Here is a 16,036-nt window from a genome sequence, read left to right on the forward strand (position 1 = left end):
GTGTTTACTCGCCCCCTCCAAACATGTAACGACATGCGCGTCAACTGCTGGAGCACATAGATGTTTGTTCGCACCAGGCCCGTGGCTGCATGTAACCCATCCCTTCTGTCCAGCTACCTTTTCCATTGAGATCTGCGTCTCCCTGAACGCATCAGTCTCTGACTGTCGGCTACAGCACCTGCTCGAGAGAACAAGCCCCTCCAGGAATTTGCGGAGATGTGGTCATGAGAATTAACACAAATTCAACCAGTTCTTGTGATACTTGAAAGATTTTCTGTTTCATTTTCAGATCCCCTGTAATTTTCCCCACTAACATGAAGAATGCTGTAGTTTTACACACAAAGAAAACAGACCGCAACCTCTTTTATAAGCCGAAAACAAATAAGAAAGGACTGCACCCTAGAACTTTTCTTTTCAGGCAGCCCTTGCTATCCCCCCTCTCTCAACATGGTCCTTTTATTTACTTTTTTAAAAGTTGCAAATAGTGAGCCATATCTTATCTAATACCTGAATCTAATCATTTGATTTATGGAGATTTCAGATAGCTCTATGTGGTGTTGCAAGACTAACACTGAGGTTACTATTTGGCTGCAACAGTGTGTTTGACTTCTGGTCTAGCTCCTTGCACAGGGTAGCAGATTCTTAAGGATTCCTTAGCTCAGTCTGGAGCATTACTGCATGATGAACTCATCAGTAAGTTAGGTTGAGATTTACTGCAAAATAAAAGGGTTACAAAATAGATCCGTTTTATTGAGAAAGAGGCCATGGTAATCACAAAAAAACCATGAGATCATAGAGGGAGTGAACCTCAACAACACCTGTGAACCCAGCATCAGTGGTCAGATATAATCTCTAACTGCTTACGCTGGAGCTCAATACTATTTGACCTTTTGACCTGTGGAGTTGGCACTCATCAGTGGCCATTCACAAAATTTCAGCGTACTTTGATACGTCCTCCCTTTTATTTCTTTTTCTTAAAATATTCCCAACCTGGCAGAAAAGCTCTGTCCTTTGAGAAGCTGTGATCTGTCACGTTCCATATTAACATATTGCTGTCACTCAGTGCCCCCCTCCGCCTGCACATCCTCTAATGTTACTGAAGAGAGAGAGATCAGAGGGGCAGGCATATCCCCACACTCCATCATGATTATGTATATATATGTGTGTGTGTGTGTGTCTGGCCGGCTGGCAGGAAGTGGGGGCTGCTGCCTTTGATGGTCACACTCCCTCAGATGTGTCTTTGCTGCAGACGGCGGCTCGGCTGACATGCCATGTCTCCGCTTGTTGGGCTCTTGCCGCTGACAAACAACAGCCCTGATAGTCACCTAAACACACACATACATAAAAACACACTAAAAGTGGATACACACAATTATTCTGCACATAAAAGAAGAGCGGCTTCACACCGGGATGGGCACTTCCACCCACCCTGTGAGCCAAAACTGCTCGGCCCGTTCCACCTTTCCACTTTACTGTCAGTGATAATCGGTTCTGGCGTGTGACCGTGCCGGGCTCTTTGTCTATTGGTCGCGCCTGTCATGCAGCCGGTGAGGTGTGTGCGTGTGTGTGTATTTATGTGCATGTGCGTCGCCGTGCTCTGGCCGTGCCGCAGAATTGCAGGGAGGCTCCAGTTACATTGTTATTCTAAACAGGGTGTTTTCAGCCGCTCGTCCTCGCAGTCATTCAGCAGAGCTATCTGTCAGTTTGCTCCCCTCCCTCCTCTTCCCTCCAGGGACCAAACTGTGAACTTAACACACTCAGCTCTGATGACTTCCCTGATGGTGCGAAAAACAGCCAACTCTACAGCTGTAATGTTATTGCTGGAGTGGCTTGAATGTTGCATTGTTCTTCTGGTTTAAAGTGTGTGCATGTGTGTTTCGGTGTGTGTATTACATATTCAGAGCGAGGGAGGGGAGTGTGAGTGTGTGTGACACTATTCCAATCTCTTCCCGGTAACCCGCAAAATGCCAGGGTGGGGTGAGGTTGTGTGTGTGTGTGTGTGCGTGTGTGTGTGCATGTGTGCGTATGTGTGTGTGTGTGTGTGTGTGTATGTGTGCATGTATAGTGTTTGTGGGGGGAGGTTGTTGAGGTCTAGATGAAAGTGGAAAAGCAGAGAAGGAAACCAAATAATCGGGAGGGTGAGGGAGGTGAGGCTGGGAGCAAATGAAAGCAAAAGCGTGTGTGTGTGTGTGTGTGTGTGTGTGTGTGTGTGTGTGTGTGTGTGTGTGTGTGTGTGTGTGTGTGTGTGTGTGTGTGTGTGTGTGTGTGTGTGTGTGTGTGTGTGTGTGTGTGTGTGTGTGTAGAGAGAGAGAGGGAGAGAGACAAGGGGAAAAAGGGGGCAGGCGTTCTTAAAACACTAGAGTCCAGATCAGAAATAAAACATAAAAAAGGGGAGAAGAAGGAGGAGGGAAAAAAGGAGGAGGGAATGTGCTGGAGTGTGTTATGTGTGCGGATCCTATGAAGTGAACACAGCCGGGGAGTAAATTGTGCGAGCCCAGAGAGCTTCAGCTCAGCATGTTCTAGCTGGCACTTTTGATTTAGACAGAATTTTTTTTTTTTTCTGCTGCAAGATCTTTTTTTTCTGCCCCTCCTGGTTTATTATCAGCTAAGACAAAGGCAGGAGAAAAGAGCTGAAGAGTGAGACATAGAGAGAGAGGGAGACGCACAGTGAATAGATGTTGCGCAGCTGACAGCAGAGGAAGCGGCAGAGAGAGTTTCCAGCCATCGCGCTCCCCGACCGCAGCCTTTTCTTCCTGGGAGATTAAAAAAAAAAAAGGACAAAAGCGTCTCTCCCCCCCACCCCACAGCCCCTTGCCTTCTCCAACCCGCTACCATCCGATCACCAGCCTGCACGTCGCTGTGTATGTGTGCACATAAGGACGCCGCTGGTGTATGGTGCTTTTCTCCCAGCCCTCAAAGGCATGGACTGAAGATGATGCAGCCGGGGGCTTAGTGAGAGCTCGCTCCGCAAAAACCCCTTCCCCTCGCCAACAGGGCCAGACCAAGAGGAGCAACTCCAGGGGAGGGGGGAGGGGGGGTTTGAAGGAGTGAAGGACGAGGAGGAGGAGGAGGAGGAGGAGGAGAAGAAGAGAGGTGGGGGGTGCCCTCCTTGGATTATTGTGGAGGGTCTTCCACTTACGTTTTTTGTATTTTTTGCTTTTTTTCCCCCTCTTACCTTGCCTCAATCATCGTCTGTTTTTGCTGCGATGCATAGTTTTTAAGCCGAAGAATGTGGAGACAACATTTTCCAGGCAAGCAGCATGTTTCCTGTTTTCTTTTCTGGATGTCTAATAAAGTCTGGCATGTGGGAGGTGGGAGGGAGGTAGGCGGATGGGGAGAGGTGGGGGAGTGTGGATAAGAGGAGGGGAGTAGGAGAGTGAGTGAGTGTGTGTGTGGGTGTGTTGTGTGGTCGGCAAGGTAGGCGAGTAGTCCAACAGTGTTGTCATTTCGAGGTCCGCCCGTCCTGCGCTGCTGCACTTGGCTCTGTGCTTTCGCTTCCTCTGCGGTCTTGGGGTCTCGGTGTGCTCCGTAGCTCGGGGCAACACCAAAGAATAAAAGAGTGGGAAAAAGACAGAGGGAGGGGAGAGGATGGGAGGTCCGGCATGGTTGTGCCATGGATGCTGTTGACACCCGCTTTTGTCCCGTGGTGGAGTGTGAGCCCGTCCCGCCCATGCACACAGAGGGTACCATTTAAAACAGGCGTGCACTCATTTTCTTGGCAGGGGATGGATTGGTGTGGCCGGCAGCCGGGTGGTGACAGGGGTGGGGCACTGGCAGCGCAGGACAAGTGGCCTTTGTGTGCTACTTTTGGGGAAGTGAGGGGAGGGGAGGGCAGGGAGGAGGCTGCCAACAAAGGGTACTTATACCCGCCCCCCCTTACCCGCATCAACCCCTCTCTTCAGCCACTACAACTCATGCAGTGACCTCGTGCTGTCACAGACAGATGAAGGGTTTGTGTGTGTTTGTGGCAGGTTTTGTATGTCTGTGTGAGGAAAGTAGTAAATGAGTAATTCGGCCTCAGTAAACCAGAAGTAGAGACCCTGGCAGAGCGCCATATGAAAAGGGAGGAAACTCAAGGAAAACAAAGTGTTGTTTGACCCAATGGCACATCTGTGCATTATGCCAGGCTTCTCCGTTACTCCACAGCCAAGCCCCTGGCCCTCCGCCAAGGTTGTGTGTGGGTTCCTATTCATTTGTTGCCACATCCAATGCGAGTGCATTCCTGTTATGTCCGTGTTTCCATGCAGATCTCACTCCTCCACAACATTTGTTGCACATATGAGCACATACGATTAGGGTCAAGGTTTGATAGCGTTTTGCTGAATATGAATATAGTATAGAATCTTCTCGTCAAATCCATTTGTAAATAACACTTGGTCAAGCTTGCTTACTTTTGCACAGCTCATCCTTCTCAAGCTACTTGCCCCAAATGCTGAAAACGATTCAAACTGACAGGATGCTATCAGCTGGATCGTTTCACCAGAAAAAACTCACCACTTTGTTGGTCTTTACAAGCTGCAGAGTGTACTGTAGAGTGATGTCAATGTTTTTTTTTTCTTTTTTCTTTAGCAAATTATCTTTGGCCGAGCACAGATGCCAAATTGCAGAGAGCACATTAACCAGACAACAGCCAAGTTTTAGTTTGGCCTTCGGGCAAGTGATTTGGAGAATCATCATTAATTAGCTGCAGCTGATATAATCAACCATTAGTGACATTTGCCATTTCAAATGGAAAAAATGTGCATTCAGTGAAAATTTGTTACGAGAAGCCTGTGACCTGAATGTTTTGCAGATTTCTCTTTGCTAATAAAAACGGGTACGAATTTAATCTGTGAGTGAATTTGGCTATTTCACCGAGCCTTGGCGCTGATCCAAGTAGAAATGGCTGTCAGAACCAAACTCTACACACAATGCACAGGCCACATATCCATATCATAACCCCCACTCACTCCTCCATGGGCATGTTCACCCACACACAGCCTCCTCCTGTTTGGCTGCCTGTGTTAACCAGCGGATGTGGGTCATGTTTCAGCACAGTGCTGCTCACAGTGGCACATTAAATGGCCGTAACTGTTGGCGGTCAGCAGCAGCAGCAGCCCCCACCCTGCCTTGTTGTCAAGAAGGAGCCACCTGCAAACAGCCGCTTGGGGTTGCTAGGTAACCAGTGGCAGCAGATGATGGCTTGTCTGGTCTCCCATTACCGCGAAAGTGACTTCTGTTGCTGTTTTTCTCTTCTCTTCTCTTCTCTTCTAGTATTTTCTTTTTCCTCCCTTTCTGACCACAACATAACTGCGTTTCCCTGTTCCCTTCTGGTCCCTCTTTCCCTCACGGAGGCAACATAACACCGGCAGCAGAGGCCAGCGGTAGGAAGAAACTTGTGGCTCCCTTCCCCACATAATGGAAACTCTGGCCTCATCTCCCCGTGCACTGCTCTGCCGCGTCCTCCTGCCAGACTCTGACTAAGTGTTGCTGGCTCGGGAACCGCAGCCTCCCGCCCGGTCCGAGTTCAGGTTCCATAAGTATTTGTCTACAGGAATGATTAGAGTTAAAATAATTTAAAAAGTTGAAATAGTCTTGTCTGAAATAGTATGATTCTCAAAAATGGGAGTAATCTACATGAAGTGGTTTTAAGCCTTTTCACCAGAGACCTAGATTTCCAAAATAATTTTCATTGTGACCCAGTTCTCATTTTTGATGACTGTTGTGCGTTCCAATTGAGAAAAATGTTCTGTTTTTAGACGGCTAACTGAGCTCACCACCTCTTTATTACAAGGACTTGAAAAGGTTTTAGTAATGTAATATTTAGAAGTAATGGATACCAATTTAAAAAAAATATATATATTTCAAGGCACATTTTCATCATCTTGAAAGCCACATGATAAATCTGTCTGAGCTTTTAGGAAATAGAGAAGATTCCTTTTAGAAGTCATCATGGGATAGTTTTATTTTATTGCAAATGCACAGCTGTCAGGAAAGTATGATTCAAGCTATGTTTCTAGTGGGAATCTACAGAACAGTTGAAGAGGCAGAGGTGTTTTATCAGTAGGAGATAAATGATGAGCAACATATACAGAAAGATCAGTGGGATGAGGCTGATTTAGAAAACGGTGGTGAAACAGTTAATTAGATTCAATTGATTGATTAATCATTATTTGTTATTGCTGTAAACTGAAAGCAACTGGATTAAATAGGCAAACATCACTTTGAGCTCTGGCTACTTGAGCCTTGTTTGGACAGATTTGCTGAAGGGTTGATTGTTTTTTGTTTTTTTTTGACATTTTATCACCCATGCAATTAATTAATTAGGAAAAAATATAAATGAATCACTATTAAATAAAAGCATTAGTTGCAGCCCTGCACCTGACACAGTATATCATTACACAGACGACACCCAGCAGGGGGTGTGTATGTGTGTCAGTGTGTGTCACATGCATTTATTCCTTTGGCAGGTAAATCCATGACAGCAGCTGCCTCCCCCACTAAAAATGCTCTTGTCCCAAATCGTCTCACTCTCACACACACACACACACACACCGAGCCTGGCAACAGTTTAGCAACAAGCAGAGGAAGTGAGAACACAGAGGAAAGGAAATGAGGGGGATTAATTAATGGAGGAGTGAAATTAAGAGCACTCTGCCTCCTGCATTTCTGACGTGACACTCCACAGCCTCGTCCTCAGTGTGCACATTTGTTGATATTTGATGCACTGTATGTGAGTATATGTCCTCCTCTTGTCTCTGCTCGATTCATGGCTCAGTTTGGATCTCCGGGTGTTTGTAGTCAGATGGCCTGCGACTACCAGGCGACAGCAAGGAGCCTGCAGAGAGCACGGCAGACCTGCTGAACAATGTTTTATTTCTGCGTACTGCCGCTGAACGAGCTGTTACAGCGCTGTTTGTCACAGAGGAGGTGCAAGTTTGTGTGCATGCAATACAACATAGAATTTTGATATTAATTTGTGTAGCCAAAAGTCTGTTTGCGCCACCACCTTTGCAAGCTTTCAAACTTGTTCAGGAGTTTCAACCACGATTTTCAGGTCAAAAAAGCCTTTTTATCCTGGTTAAAACTGGGCTCCACAGCTTTTAAATTTATATTTCATCATGTACTTCAACCTGCAACACATTGACACATTCAGTAATTACTGTTATTGCTGCTGAAACAATAATTAGATCTAATCTAAATGTCTAAAAAGAGCAAAAAAAACCCAAACAATTTTAGACCAATTTGTAACCTTTAAATTGTGGGTGAAATGAAACATCACTCCCAATTTACAGGATCATCTTGCAAAATCGAATAAATCTACCAGTGGCAGTCAGTACAAACCACCATTTGTTTACGCTGTTAAATCAGAGATATTGTCCTTGTTGACTATAATATTGTGATGTTTTAAATTGCTACATTCACACATAAGACATTTGACATTGTGAGATATTTATATACATTATTACAGACTAATATAAATGCACAAACCAGAGGCATGTTGTCAAGTCTCATAGCGGAGAGAAAAGGTAATGACATTACCACCACATTCGGTTCTGATGCATTCATGACACAGCTGACAAAGCCAGTGGTTAAGACCGGTGTGATGTACATACTGTGAATTTACCAAAGAGGGAGTGTTGCCTGTCACCTCTCTGCTTCCCCTGACCGAAAACATCATCTCTTCTCCATCGAAATCAGCAGAGTGAGAATCAATCTGTCACACAGGAGCAGACACGCAGCCAAATACACACTCCAGCTCCTAGAAAGACAGAGAGAGAGAGAGGGAAGGAGAAAAAAATGATAGAAGAGGAGGAGAAGGAATGACAGCTGAGGTGAAAGGATGACAGAGAAAGGAGGGGCAGTGATTACTAAAAGACAGCTGAGGAATGATAGCACATGTGCGGAAAACATTTACGTGAAAAGAGAGATAAAGGAAGGAGAGGCAGATACACGGTGAGCAAACAGATACGGCGCTGCTCATCGGCAGAAAGGAGGAGCTGTCAGAAGATGCTATCGCGCTGGGAGAGATCTGGGAAAATGCAGTGCTGCAGACGATATGGTGAAATGTAACAGCGGACGAGTCGGTGAGAGGCAGATTGAAAGAGTAAGAGACTGAAAGGTCAGAGAGACGAACAGAAACCCAGCGGATGATTCCCAGAGTTCATTGTGTCTTAACTTATGCCTGAGGGGTTTGATGCTGCCTGCCAACTGTTCCTCTCCCTTACTGCCTCACCCACTGCTTCTCTCACCTGCACACCAACTGCTGTCTATAATCTGTATTTGCCAGTAACTAATGGCTTAAATGAAGCAGGTAGAAGGTTACAGGTGAACTGTATGTTTTCTGTGAGTCAAATGCAGCCATGCATGCAACAAGCATGCAAATTAAAATTAATTATATATATATATATATATACATAAATCAGTCAACTCTGCAGCCTTACTGCCAAAGCTTTTAAGCCTCTTTTAGCCTATAGAGAAACCTACTATACACCACCTGCACAGCACTAAATGGCAGTCATAGTAAGCAAGGTGAAATTAGAACATTTAGCCCCTAAAGAGCCAGATATTTTTCTCAGGAGTTGGTGGAGACCAAAAAAGAGAAAACAATTCAAATGGATGCTACTGTTTCTCTGTGTATGCTGGATGTGAAACTACTTGTTAACACGTCAGGCTGATACTGAAGGGGAATATCCATCAGCTTGTATAGTTTTCTTCACCCTAGTGGCCAAAAAATAAATAAATTCATCTTTAAACTTGTGTCATCTTGTGCAAATCCACAAATCAAGCTGCTATATATACTGTTGCTGCTGGCTGGAGCTAAAGATTATTTTTAATATCAATTAATCACTGTCTTATTTTTACAATTAATGGATTAATTGTTTAATCCTATTGCCATAAGTCAGAGCTCAGGGTGATGTTTCAAAATGCTTTTTTGTCAATTCTATAAAACGGAGGAAAGAGAATCCTCCTATTTGAAAAGCTGGAATCTAAAATTGTTTTGTATTTTTGTTTGATAGATCACACATGAGTTCACAACAACAACAGTTTGGTGTAATGGACTCAGTCTTCACTGCCCAGCTGCCTTCATTAATATTCAATGTGCTGTCAGTTTCAGATGTGGCACAGACAGCCAAGTCGCCACTCCTCACCTTTCCCGTCGTCGTGTCAACCATCTCGAACACGGAGTGTGATAAGTAGTCATGGAAGTAGTGATGGTGGTTGATGGTGGGCTGTGGGTGAGGAGGCAGGCGGCTGTCTGTCTGTCAGAAGGGAAAAAAAAAAAAAAAAAGATCTCCGCCCTTTGTGCCGAGAGTGTGAGGAGGATACTGGCGTTTACGCCTCCGACTTCAACTCTCGCCGCAGATGGCAGCAGTGCCAAAAATAAAGTACATTAAAACTGGCAGCCGACGCCTGTTAAGTGATCACCATGACAATAGGCGGATGGCATGAGGAGATGACACCTCCACTCCGATCCTCCCCCTGCCCCGAGAGGCTGCTCTGCTGGACCGCTCGCTTTCTGTCCGCTGGGCTTTCTCTCTCTTGCGTCTCTCTCTCTAGTCGTTTATGTGCTCTATGTCTCCTTCATCCCCCTTTTCCTCTTCTCTGATATGTCTCTTGGGAGCTCTTTAAGCTAACAGGCAGTGTTTAGTCTATTTTAATGCACGCTCATTCTACATTTTAATTTCACTCTTCTCTCTCTCGCTGTTTTTCCTCCCTCCCCCTCCCACCTGTTTGTTTTCCCACTATACGTTTCAGCCCGTTTGTACAGCGTCCACACTCAACTTTCTCAATCTCAAATCTCCTAATCTCACCTTTATCTGCCCTAATCAGCCTCCTCTGCTTCGGTGACACCACAGAGCATGTCCCTAATGAGCCCTTGTCCGCCCCTCCTCTCCTTTCCCCTCCTCCACCCTGCTCGTTATCTCGACCCAGGAGTCTGACGTCATCGTAATCTTCAGGATAACTTTAAGAGCACACAGATGCACACACCTGCACTCACACTCACGCATGCACAGTGTGAGGTCACACTTAAGCATCCCGATATGGATCTTAGCAGCAACCTAGAGGAGAGCAGCAAAACATTAGATAAGAAAGTGATGTCATGAAATTACATGGAAATATCTTGCTGTTTTAGGCCTCATCTGGAGTGGCTTTTGGCCTGTTTTGTCAGCTTGGACAGATCTATAGCTGCTGAATGAGAGCGAAGATCATGACCTGCGTAGTGTTAGGGCGCTGGTACTCAGCGGGGAACAGCTTCTCTCCCTCTCAGGCCCATCCATCCACTGGCAGGCTCCTGAGCTGCATTAAGCTCGGAAGCAGCATGAATATTGATGCACCTCACTTGTTAACATTGTATGAAGCAGGAGTCGTAATTGTCTGTCTTCTCAGCGCGACACGTCTTCTTCAGTGGGATGTGTGAGAAGGTCGGCCCACTGGGGAGCTCGGCTCTCCTCAGCGCTCTTCACTTAAAGCGAGAACAGTGGCGAGAGGGAAGGAGAAAGTCAAGCTGAGCAGAAGCAAAACCAGATCTGCGACTAGCACTTTGTCAAGTGCGCGGAAGTGCAGATGTGAGGTAGCTGTGGGTTTGCTTCCGCCGTGTAGTGTTTTCTCTAATGCTCTCCGTTTCTGTGATACGTGGCTCTTTCATGGGCAGCAGTGAAACTCATTTCTAAAGGTGTAGCTCGCAGTTTGTTTGTTTTTTTTCCTCCTCCTATTCCACAGCTGCTGGTTCCACTTGCAACAGGGCAAAAGTAGGATCCTCTCCCTTGAACTGAGGAATGAGAGCAACCAAAAAGTGTGCGTGTTCCCGTGCGCTTGTCATGCATACACACAAGGGAATACGTTCCTCTTGCTATGATAGAGTGCGTGTGTGTGTGTGTGTGCACCTGCATACTTTATATAGTTTACTCTTATCCTCTTCCAGTCATGTATCTATGTATGTGAGGGTTTCTGTGTGCGATGTAAGTGTTTGGGAGCCATGAGGCCGAGAGAGATTCCTGTAAGTGAGGCTGCGGTCTAATCCAGTCTTGAGTAGCTGCATTGATTTATTGAGCAAGACTTGGTAGTCCAGAAAAGCCCTGCTTCCTGCTATACTCTAATCAGTACACGTGCTCACAGACGTTCTTACACACATACTCATAGTAGGTTTTTATTATCCAAGTCTTTTATTTTTCAAGGAAAAAGTGATGAATAGACTCCAGCTGGCAGGAGAGTGTCACTTCCTGATTTTTAGTTTAATCATTTGCACAGTGGACTTTTTTCTTCCAGAAGAACCTTTTTTTACTTCCCATTCTCTTTTTTTTTCATTACATATTTGGTGATTTCTTTCTTTTCTTGTGTCTTTTTTTAAATACTTTTCATGATGATCTGAAAGAAAAACAAGCTAAAGGGTGAGTTCACCCAAAAATAATTCAAAAGACAAGAACACATTTTCTCACTCAAACCTAGTAACGTCTAGAGTGTTTTTGGATAACAAACCCTGAACCTTCTATCACCATCCCAAAACAATCAAACAGTATGCTTTTGCTAAAACAAAATGCACAGTGGTTCTCCTTTACAATGCTTCTAGCACCGCAAATGAAATCTCAGAAGCAAGAGCCTCAGGAAATAAACTACGTGCTAGCACACAGCTAGCGGTAAGTGGGGAAAAATACAGCAAATAAGGGTATAAGTTATAAGTAGGGTGAACTGACCCTTTACAGCCTTAAAGCTCCAGTTCCGAGATAAAAAGCAACCATCATGAGTGGGTCGAAAGCCTTAGTGCTGAGATGATGAAAAAATATTATCTTGTACCTGAAGTAATCTTCCCTCCCCTCTACTTCTGTGTCCAGGTATTCGGCCCCAAATCATGAACGGGCCAATGCATCCGCGCCCCCTGGTGGCGCTGCTGGACGGGCGCGACTGCACCGTGGAGATGCCCATTCTGAAAGACTTGGCTACTGTCGCCTTCTGTGATGCCCAGTCCACACAGGAGATACACGAGAAGGTAGAAAACACACACACACACACACACTACATCTCACTTTTGCAGTACTCCACATCAGAGCAGCTGAAAGTGGATGGAGAGATGGAGCCTGTCACTCAGACACGTCTGCCCCTTTCTTTTCCTATCACGGTGCTGATATGTGATGCACATTATATTGGCCCCATATGCACTAGCCAGTTAAAATATAGTGGCTTCATTATGATTTAATGTCACTTTGTGGCACAGAGTGCAATGTCTATATCAGTGCCATTGTTCTAATAGAGAGTCTTGTATGGCGGAGATGCAGTGTAATTACATTGGCTTGTAGAGGCTCTTTATTGCTTTTTATGCAGCGCTGTGGCTGCAAAACAATATATGGCCGTGGAGATGGGTATCACCGAAGTGCTATCTCTCCATCTGCAGACGGAGTGAGAGCCGCTACATCTTTCCTCTCGCTGTTTTTATGAAAATAGGACATATTAAAAAGGAAGCATTTGCATAGAGATCAATTCAATCAAAGACCTTGGGCGATGGAGAGAAGGGGGGAGCGGGTGGCTTTTTGTTTGTTTTAACACTGCCTTATCAGGAGAAACATGATTGTAATGTTCACCTCGCCAGCATATTCAGCAGTTCACAGTAATAACTTGCAGTGTAGATACCCAGAGGGGCGGTGTAGATTGAAAATGTCCAATCTCGTCCTTCTGCGGCATGGATGCAGAGATGCAGCGCTGATAACTCAGGGAGTTCAGTATGATGCTGTCAGGCCAGACACCAGCTGCCACACTCTGCTCTATCCACACCTGGAAATACAGAAGTCATAGGAACGGCTTGTCCAGGGTCGAATATGAAAGTGGCCTGAGGTTATGCCAGGTCCTCTAGCCAGTAATTCCTTATTTCTCAGGTGATGTGGGCATGATGAAACACACAGATGAATACTGATCAAGATGAAGTAACAATACCACTTCAGTGTGACCAGATCCTGCATGCAGCACCTGCGCTCCAACATTATCATCCAAGGTCAATGATCCCTATCTCTCATAGTCGTTGTGTCTCATAGTCACATGTGGCTTGTAAAAGTTGGATGATAGCCCATATGGCATGAGGTCAGTATTGGCCTATCACACTGTACAATGCCTGACTGCTCATCCAATTACGGTGTTAAGATTAGAGCTGAGATAAATTGCTGTTGCTGTGTAACTGTTTACATAAACAATTATTTTGTTTCTTCCTTAAAATATTAGAAAAACTTAAGAAAAACTTGCTGCTTCATTGCTGAAGTGGATTTAAAATGGGAATTAATATCAATAACTGACCATAGCTTTCTCTGTATAACATACACCACATTGTTGTGTGCTAGTGTTCTGCATTGTTTTCTGTTTAGTTTAAAGCTGCTGTCGTGGTCATGTCGCCCTCTATAAGAGATGCTTACATGTTAAAAAACAACATTTTGGACAGCTGCTTTTTCCTGCCACGTCTGTCCTCGGCCTTAAAACCCCCTCTCATCTCTATTACATTCACACTTCTCACTAGCAGGATGACCTCATAGCTATAAAATCCCTCCCCAGTAAGCCATGGAGTCAAACGCACACACACAAACTGTACAGTATGCATATTGCGGAATCGAAACTCCTTTGCAACAGTATACTCTCTCTCACGCGCTCACCCGGGCCAAAAGGAGAGGAGAAGCCCATGCATCATCAGAAATGATATATGTTAAAAGCAAAAAGGCATTAGTTACAGTGGAGGAGGGGTGGTTTAGATTCGTTCAGAGTTTCCATTATATAATAAACTACAATCAGAGTAGATTTCCCCCTAAAAAAAAAAAGCATCATTGCTTAAGTGAAAGTACTCCCTCTGTAACTCAGAAACAACAGCAGACCTTCAGGCTGACTCCAGAGGGAGAAAAGAAGTGTAGAAATATGTGCATGTGTGTGTGAGTGAGTGAGTAGCGTTTTAACCTTGAACCAGTATCTGGAAGGCCTGTCCGGGACGCTGCTCTAATAAAAGCAGTATGGAAATTCAAAGCTAATCTGCTAATCACAGGAAAGCTAATGCAGTTTGGCTGGAGGTGAACGCAGAGCTGTTATTTAGGCGCTGACAGGAGCTCTGGCTGATACTGAGGGGGAATAGTTTAGATCCACATCAGACTGAATCACAGGCCAGGTCACCTTGTCCATGTCAAGTGGCAGAAGAGCAGCGTTTCACAGTCTCACTGGGGTGATTCAGACTTTTCTCCACCCTTGGGTGAATGTTCAAGTACATTTTGTGATTTTCTACAAAGGGGTTGTCTCTGGTAGTGTTTGGTAGCAGGAGATCTCTATTTCATTTTAATCTGTACTGCCAACCATGCAGTTACTTATAAAGCACTATAAATTGTGGCACATAATTCCTAAACTGTGACAGTAAAAGTTTTTTCTTCTCTGAATTAGATGATTTAAGATAAATGAAGCAAAGTAGCGCATATCCTTTTCTGCCTTTACAGATTGGATCTGTTGGATCGGAGTTTAGTTTAAAACAGAATTATGTGCTGTTTCTTGTTTGGGGTACACTCAAGGGGAGTATCAACATTTGGCTTGGAGAAACACTGTCTGTTCTCACTTTGCCAACTTGTAACCACAATTCATCTCAAGCTAACTCAAGTCAAGTTGAATTTATTCTGGCACCCAATAATATGTCTCACAGGGTTTTGCAATCTGTACAATAAATCACAGTCTTAGACTCTTTCACTCATTAATCAGGAAAACTTATATGAAAATCTGTGTGCAACAGAGACTGTCTCACTCCTCCAGGGTGGACAGACATGCAACTGCTGCATGTACAGACGCAACCGGAACAGAAATGCAGTAAATAGTGAAGAACTGCAAAGCAGCAAGGCTGGGGGGGCTGTTTTGTGATTTTGATTTCAACCTGTCCCAAATTATTCTGTTTTTCTGTTATGTCACTAAAGAAGCATTGTAATGCCAGATGTAAATGGGTCAAACGTTTTATTTTAATTCTTTATTCCTTTGACCTACCAAAGGCAATCATACTGTATCTTAATGTTTATCCTGTGATCAGCAGCCACATTGACCTCTGTGTCCAGTCAATTGCCCAGATCCTTTGCCCATAAGCACCCTCGGGGTCTGAGTGCAATTCTGATGACCATGCAGAAAGGCAGCTCCTCCAACACAATACAGTGACTCGTTCCGCTTCACCGCAGGTCTGTAACAGAACAGTGCGTCAATGCTGCTGGTGACCATGTGATGTCTGTAGTTCTCCTCACTGTGAAATCCCAAACATTTTGTTTAGTGTCGGAAGTCATGTCAGGCGTGATTTCAATGGCTCCTCTGGGAGGAATGTGATCTTGTGATTGTCATGGGTTCTTATGAGCTCAAGCGACTAAATAGCCGTGGACCTCAAGAAAGACTCGACAAAATGAGCAACAAAAGAAAGGCGGAATAATGAATGAAAGACCGTCATAAAAAAAAATAAAAAAAAAAAACCTTGCGTCATCTCACGACATTTTGTTGATGTGTGTGTCTGCAGGTGCTCAATGAGGCAGTGGGAGCAATGATGTACCACACTATCACCCTGACCAGAGAGGACCTGGAAAAATTCAAAGCTCTACGCATCATCATCCGCATCGGCAGCGGCTACGACAACATCGACATCAAGGCTGCTGGAGAGCTGGGTGCGAACTCTCAAAAACAGTCACTGTTAAAACATAGCCAGTATCAAGTCATACATAAGTGTGCGGTGCTGTTGTGTTGAAATGGTTTGTTAGTCGCAGAGGATAAGAAAGGATAACAGCTGTATTGTGTGTGCATGTTTCTGTTCTGTCTCATGTGTGTGTCAGTTTAATGGTTTTACATTTAGACTACATTTAGATTAGTAGACTTGAAATTTACGTTATCCTGTGTTATCCCGAGAAGCGTGGATCGGTGTCTGATTTTTTTATCGTTTGCTTGTTCACTAATCTCATGTGATACCTCGGCCCCAAGTAATAGAGATTTGGGTGAATCTTGAGGGGATGATTCATCACGTCACTACATTGTGACATGACAAAAGTTGCAGTGATCAGCCAATGGGGTGCCGCATTAAAAGGTCAAA

General features: G+C 44.7%; 1 protein-coding gene across 1 annotated transcript in view; it reads left to right on the plus strand.

The window, feature by feature from the left end:
• Window positions 1-16,036, plus strand: part of ctbp2l (C-terminal binding protein 2, like) — a 42,816-nt gene that overhangs the window by 14,180 nt on the left and 12,600 nt on the right. Inside the window, 2 exon segments of the mRNA XM_070851313.1 lie at window positions 11,814-11,968; window positions 15,473-15,617. Coding sequence (XP_070707414.1) covers window positions 11,814-11,968; window positions 15,473-15,617 — 300 coding nt within the window.

The sequence above is a fragment of the Pempheris klunzingeri genome, chromosome 20, assembly GCF_042242105.1.
Source record: "Pempheris klunzingeri isolate RE-2024b chromosome 20, fPemKlu1.hap1, whole genome shotgun sequence".
NCBI classification, from domain to species: domain Eukaryota; kingdom Metazoa; phylum Chordata; class Actinopteri; order Acropomatiformes; family Pempheridae; genus Pempheris; species Pempheris klunzingeri.